The 17,591-nt window shown below is 40.2% G+C and overlaps 1 protein-coding gene across 18 annotated transcripts in view; it reads right to left on the bottom strand.

Annotated features, from left to right (window-relative positions):
• The window catches only part of SCEL (sciellin), a 320,878-nt gene that overhangs the window by 88,228 nt on the left and 215,059 nt on the right, over nt 1–17,591 (bottom strand). For 17 of the 18 annotated variants that reach the window (XM_045054657.1, XM_019828151.3, XM_019828143.2 and 14 more), the window contains 3 exons: nt 7,778–7,895; nt 4,583–4,642; nt 289–357 (listed from right to left, as the gene is read on the bottom strand). In XM_045054657.1, the coding sequence (XP_044910592.1) occupies nt 289–357; nt 4,583–4,642; nt 7,778–7,893 (245 nt within the window). In that variant the 5' untranslated portion in view covers nt 7,894–7,895. Of the gene's footprint in view, nt 1–288; nt 358–4,582; nt 4,643–7,777; nt 7,896–16,415; nt 16,570–17,591 lie in introns of those variants that run through there. The other variant, XM_019828191.2, reaches the window with a different exon arrangement.

Genomic DNA, 17,591 nt, shown 5'->3' with positions numbered 1-17,591 from the left:
CAAACAGTTTCCATGGAGTGTTCACCCTACTTATACCCAAACCAGTTTCTTCAGAATTGTTTTTATCAATCTAATATTGGCAAGATTTTAGGAAAACAGAATATTGAGTCAAGATTTTGTGAATTTTGAAGAAGGTAATTTGATCTGAATAGCCCTTCTGTCCCTGGATATAAAATATCTTGTTCAAAACTTACTTTTGCAAAGATTTAAATACTGCATGCTTGACAAAAAAAAGGGGATTTAATACACATTATGCATTCTGCTTACATGATTAAAAAAACATCTTACCTGTCTAAAGTGTCATCAGATCTGTACCTACTAATTGTAGCTTTTGGCTCATCTCTCTCATTTGCTTTCCTGTAGCAAAAAATAGTTACAGAAGATCAAATAAATTACCAAAAAGTTTATAACCTATCATGCCTTTGGTAAAATTTTGGCCTATTCAAGTAGGAGATGTACGTGTTACCAAGGAAAGACAGCTTCAGAGTATCTAAATCTTCCAAGGTTTTGATTTGCATGGAATAAAGTATGGCAAACCCAACTCCCCATGCTAATAAATAAATTCTTCTCTAGGTCCAATTATTTCTAACTTCAATGTAACATATTTAAATTAGAGATAAGGATAGGCAAAACAAACAACATGATATGCAAAATAGTTAATAACTAATATGTACTCTTGTCAATACTGTTGACTTTTACATCATAGGACTTAAACAAATAGACTTAAAATCAGCTATGTTTTGTTTGCAGAATTTTAGTAGCACCCTACGCCAGGTCAACAGGCTAAATACAAATAGCTTTATTTAAACTTCAGCACCGTGGACAGGGTTGAAAAAAAGAACTTGCTGAGTGAAGGGAGAGGGAAGAAAGGAAAAGAAGGAAACAGGAAAAGTTGGAAAAAAATGAAAAGCAAGTGGGAGAAGAGAGGAAGGATAGATGTAAGGAGGAGAGGTGAATAAAGGGAGACAAGGAGAAGTAGGGAGAAGAGAGACAGAAAGCAAAGAAAGTTGAGGAAGACAGGTAAGCAGAACAAAGGGAAGAGGAAAGAAGACGAAAAGGGAAGAGAGGATAGGAGCTTCAAAATAGGAATCAAGATCATCAAAGCAAATGGGAATATCTTGATCAGACTGCAGCAAAAACAAGCTGTTTAATGCCTTATATAGCTCTGTGATACAGAAAAAGCAAGCTCTTTGGGGAATTATGCCATGATTCACTGTGTTTGCATTTCAAAGTATCATTTGAAGCTGACAGATCAAAGATACTGAATCAGAAAAAGTACTAAAACAGTATATGCACTTAAAATTTAATTTTTAACTTGATATCATGTACTTTTATTAGACAAAATTTTTAAGGTACATAATATACTATGCACCGTGTTGGTGACTATGAGGAAATCAAGAATAAAAACTATGGACCCTACCCTCGCAGAGACAAGTTAGATGTGTACATACAAAAGAACAAAATGGCTTGTGTCATAAAAAATGTTCAGGTAAAGTGCAAGGAAGTTCTAAGGTGAAACAGTTTATTTCTTGGTAAAAGAATCAGAGAGGGCCTTATGGATAGGGTGCAGTTTGAGCAGGGCTTCAGAGGATAAATAGATGTGAACATTTTCAAACAGAAGCAGAGGGAACAGTGTCTGTTGATGAAAGAGAAAAGTAAAGACAAATGCAATTCCCTTTTTTTTTTTAACGTTTGTATTTATTTTTGAGAGAGAGAGAGAGACAGGGTGCAAGCTGGGGAGGGGCAGAGAGAGAGAGGGAGACACAGAATCCGAAGCAGATTCCAGGCTCTGAGCTGTCAGCAGAGAGCCTGACGCAGAGCTTAAATTCATGGACCACAAGATCACAACCTGACCCAAGTCAGACACTTAACCCACTGAGCCACCCAGGCGCCCTGCAACTACCTGAGTTTTAAAGCAACCTCAGAGTGAAATCACAGTATAGTCCACCATTGTGTTTAGTGCATGAATGCAAAGGGGCACTGTGGGGCCATCTGGTCCCCTTCTGTGAAACAGCCCCTTCTCAAACAGCCTCCTTTGTGTCTCATCAGCTGACTTTATTCTTCCTAGCACTTATGGAAATACAAACACGTTGTATCGTGTTTATTTATTTTCAGTCTCTCCTGTCCTCCATCTTCAGCTAAGATGTGGGTTCTATGGAAGCAGGGACTTTGTTTTGTTCCCAGTCCTCAGGCCAGTGCCTGGTTGACAACTGACCTCTCTGTAGGTATTTGTGCTACCAGGCTTATTTGACTGGTTTAAACAATCTGGCAGAAGTACATGGCAAAATTTATTAGTTTGTGCATACTGTGAAGCTGTTATCTAAGGTAAGGAGAATATATTGTTTATTTTCCCTTTCCTTTATTATCAGTCTGCTCACAGGAAGCTTTTGCACACATTGCCACTTCTGCTGGAAGCAATTCTCATGCCCACCAGCTGCCCTTCCCTACTTGGAAACCCCTCCTCATTCTTTGAACAGCAATGCTGACACCAAAGACCTTTTTCTGGGTGGCATCTATGATTAATTCAAACAGACTTGGGCTCTCTCTTCTCTATTCCCATGGCACTGTCACACACTTCCCCAATAGCACTTCCATGGTAGATTTTAGTATTGTAGTCTATGGATCCATATGTTTCCAGAACCCTAAGGCCAAGGGTGGTGTCTTATGCATCTCTGTATTCCCAGCACCTGATACTATGTCAAGCATATGGTAGATGTTCCAAACGGTGTTCAGTACCTAAAGTGGGTACAGCCTCTGTGAAATGGCAGAAAAGGGCCAAGTGGGCATCTATCTGAGCAAGCGCAAGGAGAAAAATAACCTGCACTTCCCTTCTAAGAACATGTTTTGAGACACTAGTTATGAGTCAACAGGAAAACATCATGGGCTCGCACATTTTTGTTACTGAAGATATAAGTTCAATGTGCTGCTTTAGACAGAATGTTGTCCACCAATAGGAAGGGCTCAGGAAACCAGTATAGTTTAAAATATAAATAAGCACATAAAGCATTAAACTCTTGTCCTAAAACACACTAAGAATATGAAGATTACTTTTCACTGCCATACTCCAAAACAAGTATATTTGTTCTGAATAGTTCCAGAGAAAGACAAATAAAATGGAGGGAACAATTGCCACTGGTGGTTGGACTGAAATAATCAGATTCCTTTTGTTTGGTGAGATGAGAGCCAAGAGGAAACCAGGCTGAAATCTTCAAAGTCATGAAGACCAAGGAGAGGGCAGAAGTAGTCACAGAACGATCAATCAGATGAACTAAGGCTGGGAACCAGAACACCCAACAGATTCTAAGAAGATTCTAAGCTCGGTACCCTCAGAACAGGTCAAAATTATGAACAGGTTTAAAAGGTTTAGAAACATTCATGAATAGGGGCGCCTGGGTGGCTCAGTCAGTTAAGCGGCCGACTTCGGCTCAGGCCATGATCTCGCGGTCTGTGAGTTCTAGCCCTGTATCGGGCTCTGTGCTAACAGTTCAGAGCCTGGAGCCTGCTTCAGATTCTGTGTCTCCCTCTCTCTCTGACCCTCCCCTGTTCATGCTCTGTCTCTCCCTGTCTCAAAAATAAACATTAAAAAAAAATTAAAAAAAAAAGAAACATTCATGAATAAAAGTTTATAAAATATTCAAGGTGTCTACCTAACTTTTTTTTTTTTAAGTGTATCTATTTGAGAGAGAGAGAAAGAGAATGAGCGGGGGAGGGGTAGAAAGAGAGGGAGAGAGAGAGAGAATCCCAAACAGGCTCTGTGCTGTCAGTGAGGATCCCAACTCAGAGCTCCATCCCATGAACTGTGAAGTCATGACCTGAGCCAAAATCAAGAATCAGAGGCCTAACTGACTGAGCCACCCAGGCACCCCAAGGTGTCTACTTAACTTTTTAAAGTCCACGCCATGAAAAACAATCACACTCTTTTACTAAGTATGTCTTGGTGGCACACAGACACGGTCTACTGGACCAGATAAAACTTGTGTCTGATACTTGGGTTCTTTTGATGGGTGTGGTTGTTTGTATGTGTGTGAGCATAAATGTGTTTTAACAAGAATATTATCTGCTTATGTGATCAATCTTAGATCAGTTACATTATTGTGATTACGAGTTTTGCCTGATTCTTTCTACAATATGTCTGTCAGTCTTTTTACACTCGGTATCATTTAATGGTTTTCCACAAGCCTAGAAGTTTCTAAAAAGAAGGTACTGCTCATAAAGCAGGTGGATTCTAGGACTGTTATTTCTGTATTTTAGGGGTTCCTTTTCCTAAGGTTCAGAGATCTCTTATCCGGTCACATTTCTGTGAACCATTTTCCCATCAAGAGGGTCCTTTCCTTTCCCCATCAAGTGGGCTACCTCAGGGGATTGGTTATTCTACACCTCCAAACTGTGGTTCTGGAAGCATAGAGCTGCAGAAGCACAGACTTTGCCTTATGGAAACTCCTGATGATATCACAGAGTCTTCCAGAATGCCAGGGAAAGCCTGAGGCAAGCCACAAATATTCAGTTTGTCTTGAACAAGTCTTCTCTCAAAACTATAGTCTTTGTGTTTCTTCTAATGATGTAACTTGTCTGAAACACCCACCTGTCCAAGGCATCATGGGAGTTATGTCGACTGAGCACCACCCTACCATAATTTTCATCTCTGCAGAGAAAGAACAAAATTAAGTCACATGCAAAGTTCCCACAGTATTTGGTAAATAAGGGAGATGGGGGAAGGAGCTCACAATTTAGGGCAAGATGAATTCATTTTATTTCAGGCATAAGAACACAACTATGCATTTATTTTTATTAGTCTCCCTTTGAAAGTGCATGATGAAAAGAAACAAGTTTGTCAGTACAAATAATCATTATTCTGATATATCCCATCAGGTTTCCATATGATTCAATAATGGGATGAGTATTTTTTTTATCAGAGTGTGCGAACATGTACATATCTACCTTGTGTGCATTACAAGAGTGCTTTTCTGCAGGAAGGCAAAAGCTTTCTACAAAAATATTTTAAATTATGTCCTTTATACTTGGACATTTTCATTGGATGGACTTGATAGTTTTCCTTGACAAAAAGTAGGAAAATAAGTACCAATATTTGTGGCTAAGAAGGTGGATCATTCACAGCAGATTTAAACCATCTTTGAACCATGAGAATACATAGTTTGCTTTTTTTGGTTCTTAAAATAACCTTATGAGGGGCGCCTGGGTGGCTCAATCGGTTAAGCGTCCGACTTCGGCTCAGGTCATGATCTCACACTTCATGGGTTCGAGCCCGTATCGGGCTCTGTGCTGACAACTTAGAGCCTGGAGCCTGCTTCGAATTCTGTGTCTCCCTCTCTCTCTGTTCCTCCCTAGCTCATGCTCTGTCTCTCTCTCTCTCCTTCAAAAATAAATAAAACATTAAAAAATAATAATAATCCTATGAATTAGGCAAGGAAGACTCTGTCACATCCAATTCACAGAAGAAGAAATTGATCAGAGATTTTGTGGTTTCCCTAAGACTAAAAGGTTAGTAAGTGACAGACGTGGGTCTAGGACCCAGATCTTTTTATTTCAAACCTCTGCTTTTTCCTACTGCTTAACCATTCATACATAGCCTTCATACATACATAAACCTTCATACATAAAATCCCAAACCATGTCTTTCTTACTTTGTACGGTGGACCTGAAAGTACAGGCAATTTTAGGAAATGTCAAAACATGTAGAAGAGCTTTGGGCATTGAACCAAAGCCAAAGAGTAAGTACCTGAACCTTTTTCATGTCAACCCAACCAAACCTGAAATACCACATTGTTCCTGGGTCTGCTCCCTTAATGTTACTCAACACTCTGGAACAATTTGTAATAAAGCTGTACAAGAAACTGAGGTGGATAATTAAAAAGAAAGATGAACGGTGAGGTTGAAACAATCCCAGCAAATTTATACCCTCAAAAATCCCAAGAGAATTGTTTCATCTCTCTTGGTATCCCTTTCTCAAGCTTATGAGAGAGTAGCGGACACCAGACACATCCTTACCTGAAGAAGAATTGTAACACACAGCCCAGAAGTGGGCCAGTAGGAGTGGGCAAGCATCAGAGCCAATTTCCCCTGCATTCAGCAGCTGGCACGTCCTCTAAGCCAGCTTCCCTGAGCCTTTATAAAGGAGGCACGCCTGGCATAAAACCGTCATTCCTACCAATTACAATTTGTCTTAGACATCTCTGTTTTCACCCATCTGTGCATATATTCGCAACACAGAATTTATGATTCACGTTTGACATCACTCTACCATTAGGGAAGACAGAAATGCCATATTAGGCTCTGACAGAAGTAGTAAATGTGTTGCTAAAGGAAATAATCGTTGTCCATGAATATTAACTCCAAAAGTCAGTGTGAGTCTCTAAATACACCTATATTCCCTTAAAATAATAATATTTAATGACAGAAACTAATAGACATCTTCATTTAATGGTTACAAGTATGTCCCGCAAATGACTATATATGGGCAGTTTAGTAGAAAGCGTACAGTAAATATCCTGTAATGCAGAGCTTCTCAACTTTAGCACCATGACACTACAGGCTTGATAATTTTGTGTTGTGGGGAGAGCCCTGTGCATCGTAGGATGTGTAGTGGCATCCATGACCTCTACCCACTGGATGTCAGGAGCACTCCCCAATTTTGATAACTGAAAATGTCTCCAGACCTTTGCAAACATCCCCTGGGACAATGGATCATGTTAAAATCTCAATTCCATCACTTCATAGTTGTGGGGATTTGACAAGTTACTTAAACTTTCTGGGCCTCATATCCTTCTTCCATAAAATATAGGATGCAATAACTACCTTGTGTGATTTGTGAGATTTTTTTAATTTGAGAAAAAGAGAGAGCATGCAAGTAGGAGAGAGAGAGAGAGAGAGAGAGAGAGAGAGGAGAATCTCAAACAGGCTCCATGCTCAGTGTGGAACCGGATGCTGGGCTCAATCCCAGGGCTGTGAGATCATGACCTGAGCCAAGATCAAGAGTTGGATGCTTAACTGACTGAGCCACCCAGGTGCCCCAAGATTTTGTGGTACTTCATATGTAAAGTATGTACCTAGTATCAAGTATGACACATAAGAGGGAAACAAAAAATATATGTATATGTGTCATATAATTTGTAATAAATATATCTGGGCTGGACAAATGTCTATGTTGGCAATGAGGTGATATGCCTACAGTTGTAGTTTTTAGGTCTATAACATATAGCTAGTAGAAGCAATGCTCAAAACAGACAAAACTTTCTTGGTGGCCAATGTTTTCCCTTACAAAGTAATATTACATTTACCACCCACTGAGTACCTAGATATATATGACCATTGGGACTAAAATGAATTGAGAATGCATTGACTTCGTTTGCACATATCAACATTTTAGGTAAATTATTATTAAATTTGCAAATTAGGAATCATACTATTATTTGTTTCAAATGACATAATTAACATGCATCTGGAATCTCCCTACCATGGATTGAATATTATCTTTTGGGAAACTGGAAAGTCATGTTCTTTTCTGTTTATCAAATAAACACAAATGTCTATTCAGTTCTAACAATGAAACTCTGCTTTTTCTCCCTGATGACTCACATCCTCTTTGGTATGTGGATAATAAAAATGGTAGAGATAGTCTTGAAAATCTGAAAGCTGATATATTAGGTCATGTAACAGTGTTTTAAGGAACGTGCTTGCTTTCCAGATGGCCGCTAGCTTCCCAACTAGAGAATGGCTCTCCCTAATTGTCCACATACCCACCCTCTCCACACCCTCTTACTTTTCTTCTTCAGGACGGTTTTTGATCCAGCTGTTATCCTGCAAGAAATTCCTTCTTTTGTTCACCTCGTGGAAACCCTGTTGCCTCAGTGTGGTCCCCTGCGTGGTACTCTTCATATCTGTCAACAGAAAAAAATAAGAAACTGGGCAGTGTAATTGCATGGGGCTGAGAGTGAGTTTGTTAACCTCGATGTCTCGAGAGGCACATCTGATTGGCCAGCATCAATCTTCTAGACTGACAAGGCCGGTACTGTTTCAAAGTAGGATGTGCTGGCAAGAAAGAACAAATCCCACATCTCATCATCAAAGATAACATATAAAATTGCTTAGGTGCCAACTGAAACTGACAGTGTGGCATTCAGGAGGCCTCGTGAGGCACCCAGGAATACAGAACCATGGGCTTGAGATAAACCAAGCCAGGGTTTGATGGGTTGGCCATTTTATTTAAAAAGAAATATGCTTCAGAAGTACACACAGATTTTTTAAAGTACCTACTAACTAAAAGTCAAGCAGGTCTGGTGCTTTTGATTATAAGTAACTGAATTATTTAATCTCAGGGGAGTCAGAAGCCCAGAATGTCCCCCACACAAAAGAACATTTGTATTGATTTTTTACAAAATCTTTGAATTGCAATTATATGAGTAAAAGCTATAGCACCCTTACATTTTCCTGAAGTCTAACTTGGCAATGCTAATTAAGTTAGATTGTTGCTTCTAAACATTCAATATCTATATAAAAGAATTAGGAGCTATGAGTTGTTTTTCTCATATACTTAAGTTTTCTGAGTAAGGAAAATATTATCTACATTATCATTTCCTGTGGGAGACATTTTTCTCAAGGTAAAATTTGACATGCTGCCTTCCAGGAAGGATCTAAAAGAAAAATAGAGAGAGGGAGATACATGACAATGACTCTAAGAATCTACAAGTGACTCTTTCATTGCTAATAAAACACATTTTTCAATGACATTAAGAAAGTCACATGATCTGGTACAACAAATACATGACATAAAGTGTTCCCTAAGAACCAGAGAGTTCGTTGATTCCAACGTATTTATTTTACAGATGTAAAAATTAAGGCCAAGGGGCACTTAAGTCAGTCAGTTAAGCATCCAACTCTTGGTCTTGGCGGTTTGTGATCCCACAGTTCATGAGATCTAGCCCCATGTCAAACTCTGGCTGACAGTGCAGAGCCTGCTTGGGGTTCTCTCTCTCTCTCTCCCTCTCTCTCTGCCCCCCATCCTCTCTCTCTCAAAAGAAATAAATAAACTAAAAAAAAAAAAAAAAACGAAATTGAGGCCAAGAGCGGTTAGTGTCCCCTATATTATATAACAAGCAATTGGCTGAATGAGGCCATCAATTAACTCATTTATTCAACCAATAAATACGCATCGAATGCCTATAGTATGCTTGGCACTAAGCCAGGAGCTGGAGACAAAAAGATGAGTGAAAGAAATGTTTGCTCAGGTCAATAGGGAGATAGTGACATGGAATTCACAGCACAATATGTACAGTGCCCTAAGAAAGGAAGTGACCCCTGGGGAAGCCAAAGTGAGTAACAGGGTTGAATTATGACTTTGTGAGTCCTAGACACTTTTGCTTTCATCAGCCTCTTCCCTCACACACACACATACACACGCACGCACATGCCCACACGTTAAAAATTATATTTTACAACTGTTAGTACAAAAGTAAAAAATAATCCAGGTTGGCTTCATTATTATATATTATTATTATTATATTTATTTTTTCTTCTGTTGTTATAAAGAATTAAAATTAGAACCTTTTTGTAGGCTTCTAAATGTATACTAAGCCGTAGGCACTGCTTTTTTCTGCTTAATGGTTATGTTGGCCCTGGGCTTTCCTGAAATGTGACATTTTCAGTTTTAAAACAGAAAAAGTCCTGGGCAAATGAGGATGTGGATGCCTGGTCCCCCTACGAGGTGTATTATGTTTTTTGCAGAATCCATCCAACCATACAGTGTATGAAATGTTGGAGGCACATCAGATCTCAAGTCAAAAGCAAGTCATAGGCCCAGCTTTATCACATCAAAGTTATGTAACAGAACCACATAATCTCCCTGTAAAATGGGCAAATGAAACTTGCCATCATAAGCTTGTGATGATTAGGCATGCCTGGGTGCTTCGGTCAGTTGAGTGTCCGACTTTGGCTCAGGTCATGATCTCGTGGTTTTTGAGTTTGAGCCCCATGTGGGGCTGTGTGCTGACAGCTCAGAGCCTGGAGCCTGCTTTGGATTCTGAGTCTCCATCTCTCTGCCCCTCCCCACCTCGTTCTCTCTCTCTCACAAAAAATAAGTTTGTGATTGGCACTATGGGCTCATGACTACACCTGCTCTAGAGAATTGCCTTTAACTAGTGGGGCTGCCTGGTTACACACACTCCCCACACACTACAACCTGCAGTGCTGAATTACCAAGGGTAAAATGTGGGTCTCTTGCCTCAAGGTAGAGCCAATTCTGCAGGTGATTTGTGCTTCAAAGCTCACTATGGGATCAGGCTGAAGCTAGACTAACAGAGAGCATATGCTTGCTAAGCCCCTTCCTCCACCTCTTCTTCCTCCTTTCTCCTTTCTCCTGAGAGCCTACCCTCAATAAGTCACAGGCACCAAAATTCTTGAGCGCTGTTTCTGGGAACCCATCCTAACACTAACCACCAATGTAATCAGCCACGGCATTATCTTCACAGAGATCAGCAGCTGTTCACATCACTAATAGCTGAGAGGCTGAAGGTCTTAGTGAAGTTAGAACGATGTGCATTTAAAGGATGCTATTTACTGATTGTTACTTATGGTGTGTTGTAGTTCTGCTCCCTCATCTATCAAATGAGGTGAAATATGGCTGCTTTGAAGGTCAAATTAGATGACATATGTAGAGTGTCTAATTATTGCCCAACACATGGAAAGTGCTCAATTTTTAACCTCATGCCTCTATCATCTTGGAAAGAAGAGATCAAATACAGAAGGCAGGTGTGGTTGGGTGTGGGGAGGGGATGGAACAGCCTTGAATTTGGGCCACTGGGTGTGCAAGGAGTGTGGGCAACCTCTGGCTGGCTGTTTCTGAAGCTTACTAAAATTTGGCAGAATTGGGTGGAAAAGAAGCATGTGAAGACACACTTCAATCTCAGCTACTTCATTTCCCCCTCAGTTTGGCCCAGCTTCTCTGAGTTCTTGGCTAGCCTTTTCCTGTTTCTAAGTGGGCTCCAATAAATTCTCTTCCTGAGCTGTAAAGATGTGGAGAGTTCATAGCTGACTGAAATGAGATTCTGAGGTGGTCAAAATACTGAATGTATATTTGATGATATATTTGTAAACACTGCAAATTTAAGTGTAAGATACAGGCCAACGTAAATGGAGAAAAGGCATTTTACAATTGTCTATTTGTCTTTCTCTTTCAAAAGACTGACAGTCCTGTGGGCAAGACCTGAGTCTTTCCCTTCTAGATCTCTGGCGCCTGGGACAGACAGAGTAGATGCTCCTCAGGTGCCTATTATGGGCTGTATTGTGTCTCTCCCAAAATTCCTATGTTGAAGCCCAATGCCCAGTACCTCAAGATGTGACTGTATTTGAATACAGAGCCTTTAAAGGGATGATTAAGTTAAAGTGAGGCCATTAGGTGGGCCCTAATCCTACCTGTCTAGTGATCTTATAAAAGGAGGAATCTGGGACACACAAAGAGACACCAGGGGTGTATGTGCAGAGAAAAGGACATGGGAGGACACAGAAAGTGGCCATCTGCAAGCCAAGAAGAGAGTCCACAAGAGAAACCAAACCTGACAGCACCTTGATCTTGGATTTCTAGCCTTCAGAACTGTGAAAGAATAAACTTCTGTTGTTTAAGTCAACTAGTCTGTGGTATTTTGTTATGGCAGCACTAGCAAACAAATAGGGTACTTATAGGAAACATGATTTAAACATTTCTAACATAGTTAGGTCATTCAAAGGGCTTTGTGTCACCCTGTCTCTGACCTGTGCCCTTTGTGTCTTCAACTGTCCTACTGCACAGGGCAACTACTAATAGCAAGAGCATCTGCTCTGAACAGGATACCTCACAGGCATTGTCTCATCCTTGCATAAGCTCTGTGAGTTAGCTATTATTACTTCCATCTCCCAGATGAGACAACTGAATCTCAGGGAGAGTATGTAACATACCTATGGTGGGAAGAAGCAGAATCTGTCTTCTAAACCAAAGCCAATTCTTTCCATATCAACCAGCAGCAATGCTCATCACGAATCATTGCAAGACTAGACCGGTACCCTGAGAAAGGGGGACAGAAGTGGCCCACCTGATTCTAGACATTTCACTCTTTGGAAGTCCCATGAGCTCTGGCCCCTAGTGCTTGGCAGTAGGAGCACCAGGACAGCCTCTGCAGCAAACAAACCCTCACAGAGAAGGCTTCTGTGCACCCCTTGATATTCTCTTGGTTATGAACATACGTCTACACAAAAAACTTGTGCAAGAATGGTCATAGCAGCATTATTCAAAATAGCCCAAAGTGGAAACAACACAAATGTCCATCAATGGATGAATGGGTACACAACATATGGTATATTCATATAATATGAAAATGCTATATTCATACATATTACTCAGCAATTGTTAAAAGCTGAAGTATCGGGGCACCTGGGCAGCTCAGGACATTAAGCACCCAACTCTTGATTTTGGCTCAGGTCATGATCTCATGGTTCTTGAGATTGAGCCCTGCATCAGGCTCTGTGCTGACAGTTTGGAGCCTGCTTAGGCTACATACTACAACATGAATGAAGCTTGAAACATGCTAAATGAAAGAAGCCAGACATAAAACACCACATTTGTGTGATTCTATATGGATGCTGTTTATTAGATTTTCTTTGGTATTCTACTCACATCCCACCTCAATTCTCCTCCCAAGCAAGGCTTCTGCTACCCCTTTAAGTTCTGCTGGGTAAGGAGGAGAGTTCAGACAATAATAACACTTTACATAACTTTATAGAACTTTATAATTTATCCCATTTGGTTTCCACAACATTTAAGAGTGATATAATTCCACAACAACATGGGTGGAACTAGAGTGTATTATGCTAAGTGAAATAAGTCAGACAGAGAAAGAGAAATACCATATGATTTCACTTATATGTGGAATCTAAAACAACAACAACAACAAACAAACAAATAAAACAGAAACAGACTCATAAATACAGAGAATAAACTGGTGGTTGCCAGAGGGGATGGGGATGGGGGAATTAGAAAATAGGTGAAAGGGATTAAGAAGTACGAACTTCCAGCTATCAAATAAATAACTCATGGAAGTGAAAGGTTCACCATGGGAAATACACTCAATAATTTTGTAGTAACATTGTGTGGTGATAGACGGTAACTGCATTTACAGTAGGGAGCACTGAGTAATATAAAGAATTGTCAAAATCACTACATTGTATACCTGAAATAAATATAACATTGCACGACAACTGTACTTCAATTAAAAAAAAAATACAGTGATCTAATCCCTACTTTGCAGAGGCAGAAGCAGAGACTCGGCTCAAATAGCTAATGAGTGGCAAAGCTGGGACTCGACCTGGGGCTTTCTAGCTGGAGGCTCATCATTTTTTCCTCTATGCCAGAGACTCCCACATCCTCAGCACTTCCTGCAGAGTTGTACAGAGAAAAGCAGGTATCTCCTCTTTACCTTATATTTAGAGAATGGCCCTAATCAGATCCAGCATTCTGTAGAGGGTCTGATATTTTCATGCCTTCTGTAGCTAGGCATTCTCCAAAAGGCCTGGTTAAATGGAGTCAAAAGAGATAAGACATCCAAGAAACTCATGGCCCTTAACCTCTTTCTCCTGGACAAGCTTCGGGTGTCCTGTAAACACCTCACTGGCTCCACCCCAGAGTCTCTGTAATACTTTCTAGGAAAGGTTCCAACAATCCCACTTGCTTTAAGAAACTTGGTTCTATCCTGTTGCCTCTTCCAATGAAAGTCCCTGGGAAGGACTTAGCTTTTTGTGCTTCACTCTCCCTCTTCTCTCAAACTAGGATGCCATGCAGAAGGTAGGAGCCGCCATCTTGGGACCATGGACTAACCATGAGGACTAAGGTCGCATACTACGATGAGCAGAGTGGGAAGTTGAAGGAAACTGGTGCATTGACAGTATCACAGAGCTGCCACCATTGACCTGGATTATCTATCTCTTGACTTCTCCTTGGAAGAGAAAAAGAAACCTACTAGTTCATTCAGAAGATTGTTTCTCCATATTTTTATTACTCAAGCTTAATGTTCTTCCTGCCTATTATGAGTCCATTGTGGAGCAAGTAGAAGGTGTAAGGTGTAAAAAAGCCATGATGGCCTACAAAATATAAGATATCTGTGACTCTTTTATCAGTAAAACACTATTTCTTACAATATGTCCATGTGTTTAATGTTCCTAGCAAGAAGGATTCCTTGTTGAGTCCCTACTATTGCTTCACATGCTTTGTGCATATTATTTTATTTAATCCTTCCAAATGAGTACTATCACCTCTAATTATAGGAATCCAAAACTCAGAGAGGTTAAATAACCTGCCCAAGGTCACACAGTAAGTGGCGGAACCAGGAATTATAATTAGGTCCACACTAGTGCAATGCCAAGGCTGTTTTGAGTACATGATACTACATGTTGCTCAAAGTACTGTGTGATATAGCCAACACCAGACACTCAGGGAAATGCCCTGGAGTTCCAAAAGATGGGAGATAATGGAAGAGGAGCTGGGAGGAGCAGTAGTAATGAATGGTTGTTCCAGTATCCCCGGACAGCTCAGCCTCGAGCCTCACCCTTCCTGAATCTACACTCAAGTCATGAGTGGCCTGGCACTATTCCTGATTGGACTCCTTTCCTGGATAGATCTCCCTGCTAGATAACTTAATAGTGTTTTATACTCTTCCCTAGCCTATTGTGTCCACTGACACAAAGTAAATGAGAAAGGAACATGTAATATATTCTATTTTCAGGTGGTAATAGTTTAATAAATATACAGAGGTTTTTTTTTAATGAACGTAACTAATATTGCGAGAAAATAAATTTTTCTCATTAAATCTGCATGTGTTCCTCTTATACCCCTCACACAATCTCCTTCAGCCCCACCTTTGTGTCTATATGTGTCTGTAAGGTATCTAATAATGCTGCCTTAGTAGCCTCAGTTCAGCCGATTTGACTTATTTCCAAGTGCTGTCCTTCAGTTTCATTCCAAATAAGTTTTTTAACTTCTCAGGAGAAAGACGAGACTCTAATGTTGGCTCCTCAAAACACTGTTACCAGTGCATATGCCTCACTGATGGCAGATTACCAGTAACTCTATTTTATTTTATTTTTTATTAAAAATATTTATATATTTTTGAGAGAGAGTGTGTGTATGCAAGTGGGGGAGGGGCAGAGGGAGAAGGAGAGAGAGAATCCCAGGCAGGCTCCACATTGTCAGTGCAGAGCCCAATGTGGGGCTTGGACCCACAAGCCATGAGATCATGACCTGAGCCAAAACCAAGAGTCAGACACTTAATTGACTGAGCGACCCAGGCACCCCACGAGCAACTGTATTTTAAATGTGGTATTTTATGGGAAAAGATGTATGAAAGCTGTTTGTCTCTATTATACTGGGAATTTAAAAAAACCTTTTCCTTTAAAGCATCAAATGCTTAAGTTGAAAATTCTAGTATGAAATCATGACGTCAAGTCAATAAAGATAGAAAAACTTTTCAGCTTCTGGATCATCTTTCGTTTCCTCTTTGTGGCCAAGCAGCAGAAAGAGCTGGTTTTTACCCGATGCTCACAGCCTACACATAAAGACATCTGTCTTTAGGTTTTAGATGAAATCATTCTCCTTAAGCTCTGAATCACAGAAGCAATTACGTTTCTTAGTTCTCTTTGGATGTATTTGAAACTATCAAACATCTCCTATTTCTTTGATTTGTCTTCTCAGTTTTTCTTCATCTCCTTATGGTCTGTCTCAATTTTCTTCAGTGTTTTCTATTTGTAATAAGAGCATTTCCCCAAGAGCCCTTAGGTCTGTTAGGTTAAACCCAATCTCAGTCCCAGCTCCACCCGTCCCAACCCTAAAAATTTCCGGGGCCACCTCCTAAGCTACACTCTTTTCCTTCATCATTTGGGTCTTCTTGAAAAAAAGACTGTGAATTGGTCTTCCCATCCCACACAAGGGCAAAATGACTCTTGGCTTACCTAATAAGGCCTTCACTATTCTCTGCTAACTTTCTATTCAGAAAGATCCGGTGAGCAAAGAAACCGGAATGGGTGTTGCATAGAGGAAAGGGAATAGGAAAAATGAGGCAGAAAAGAGCAGAATATAGGCTAACAAACTAGAGGATGAAAGAAGAAAGGGAAAAAAAAAAGAAAAAAATCAATTCTGACCACTGGTCATGTGATAGTGTCAGCTCTACTGAGTTCAGATTTTACATGTATTATCTCATTTAAGACCTACACAATGCTTTAAGTTTGATGCTGTTATTATCCTCATTCCACACTTAAATGAAACTTTATGATGAATGATTTCAAGGAAGTCAGACTCTTTGCAGAAGGTAGGGCAAGAGTTGGAAATGTGGGCAGTGGCTGAAAGTAGTTGTTTCTGGAAAGAGGTTTTAGGATGAGTAGCTTACCTGAGGCTGCATAGCTAGTGCACAGCTGGTATTCAACCTGGTAATGAAGTTCCTGTCCCAGAAGCCCAGGAAACAAAAGGGACTGATGGGTGGAAAGTGACAGGCTAAAAGAAAGGGTGAGAAGAATGACTTTTCCTCCACTGTAGATTGCTGATGGACCTCAACCGAGAGTAAGATTGGAGTAGGCTTTCTTGGATCATTGTACCAAGGTATGCAGAGATCTGCATTGAGTGATATTTCGATATTTTAACTCCAAAATCTTCCAATTTATCAAACTTCTTTTTTATTTTTTAAAAATTAAAAAAAATTTTTTTTAATGTTTATTTATTTTTGAGACAGAGAGAGACAGAGCGCGAGTGGGGGAGGGGCAGAGAGAGAGGGAGACACAGAATCTGAAACAGGCTCCAGGCTCTGAGCTGTCAGCACAGAGCCCGATGCGGGGCTCGGACCCACGAACCGTGAGATCATGACCTGAGCCGAAGTCAGACGCTTAACTGACTGAGCCACCCAGGCGCCCCTCAAACTTCTAATACACCTTATATCTTTATGAAAAAGAACTCAAAGAGTCGCCTAGGGGAAATCACTGTAGTGATGGAAAGTATTAAGAAGCTAAGGTAGAATAAGGAAATAAATATAGCAAAAATGGCTAGAAAATGGCATATGTACATTCACCTCTGTGTATGAAAGTCTAGAGGGTTTCACGGCTCAATAATAGTGCCATACGCACCAGGACTTGTTTCCCAAAAATCACTAGTAACTGGGAAAACCCCCTAGAAACTGGAAAAAGACAAATGCTACTAAACTATTTTCTATAGAAGAATAAGAGGAGCCCGGTAATTACAAACCAATGAAGAGAAGCCTTAGTTTCTGGAAAATAAATAAAACAAACCCCAAACAACAATTACCACCTAAAAGAACATGAAATATCCTGGAAGGAGAAAACAAACAGGTCTTCATGAAGAGCAAACATTAACAAGTCCATTTAAATTAATGGATAGTGTTTAGCCTTCACATGCAGCGTAGAAGGAAATCCAATAATTATCAGGCTGGTAAGGACTCATTTAGCTTGCTGGGATGGTTAGAAATTTGCCATTTCTTTAGTCACACAGCTTCACAGTCTGAGCTTAGCACTGGGAAACTTGCTTACTGACGGTGAAACAGTTGGGAATGTAGTGC

The sequence above is a fragment of the Felis catus genome, chromosome A1 (genome assembly GCF_018350175.1).
Source record: "Felis catus isolate Fca126 chromosome A1, F.catus_Fca126_mat1.0, whole genome shotgun sequence".
Lineage (NCBI taxonomy): Eukaryota > Metazoa > Chordata > Mammalia > Carnivora > Felidae > Felis > Felis catus.
Note: the sequence above shows the minus strand (reverse complement) of the source record. Positions and strands in the feature narration are given on the sequence as shown.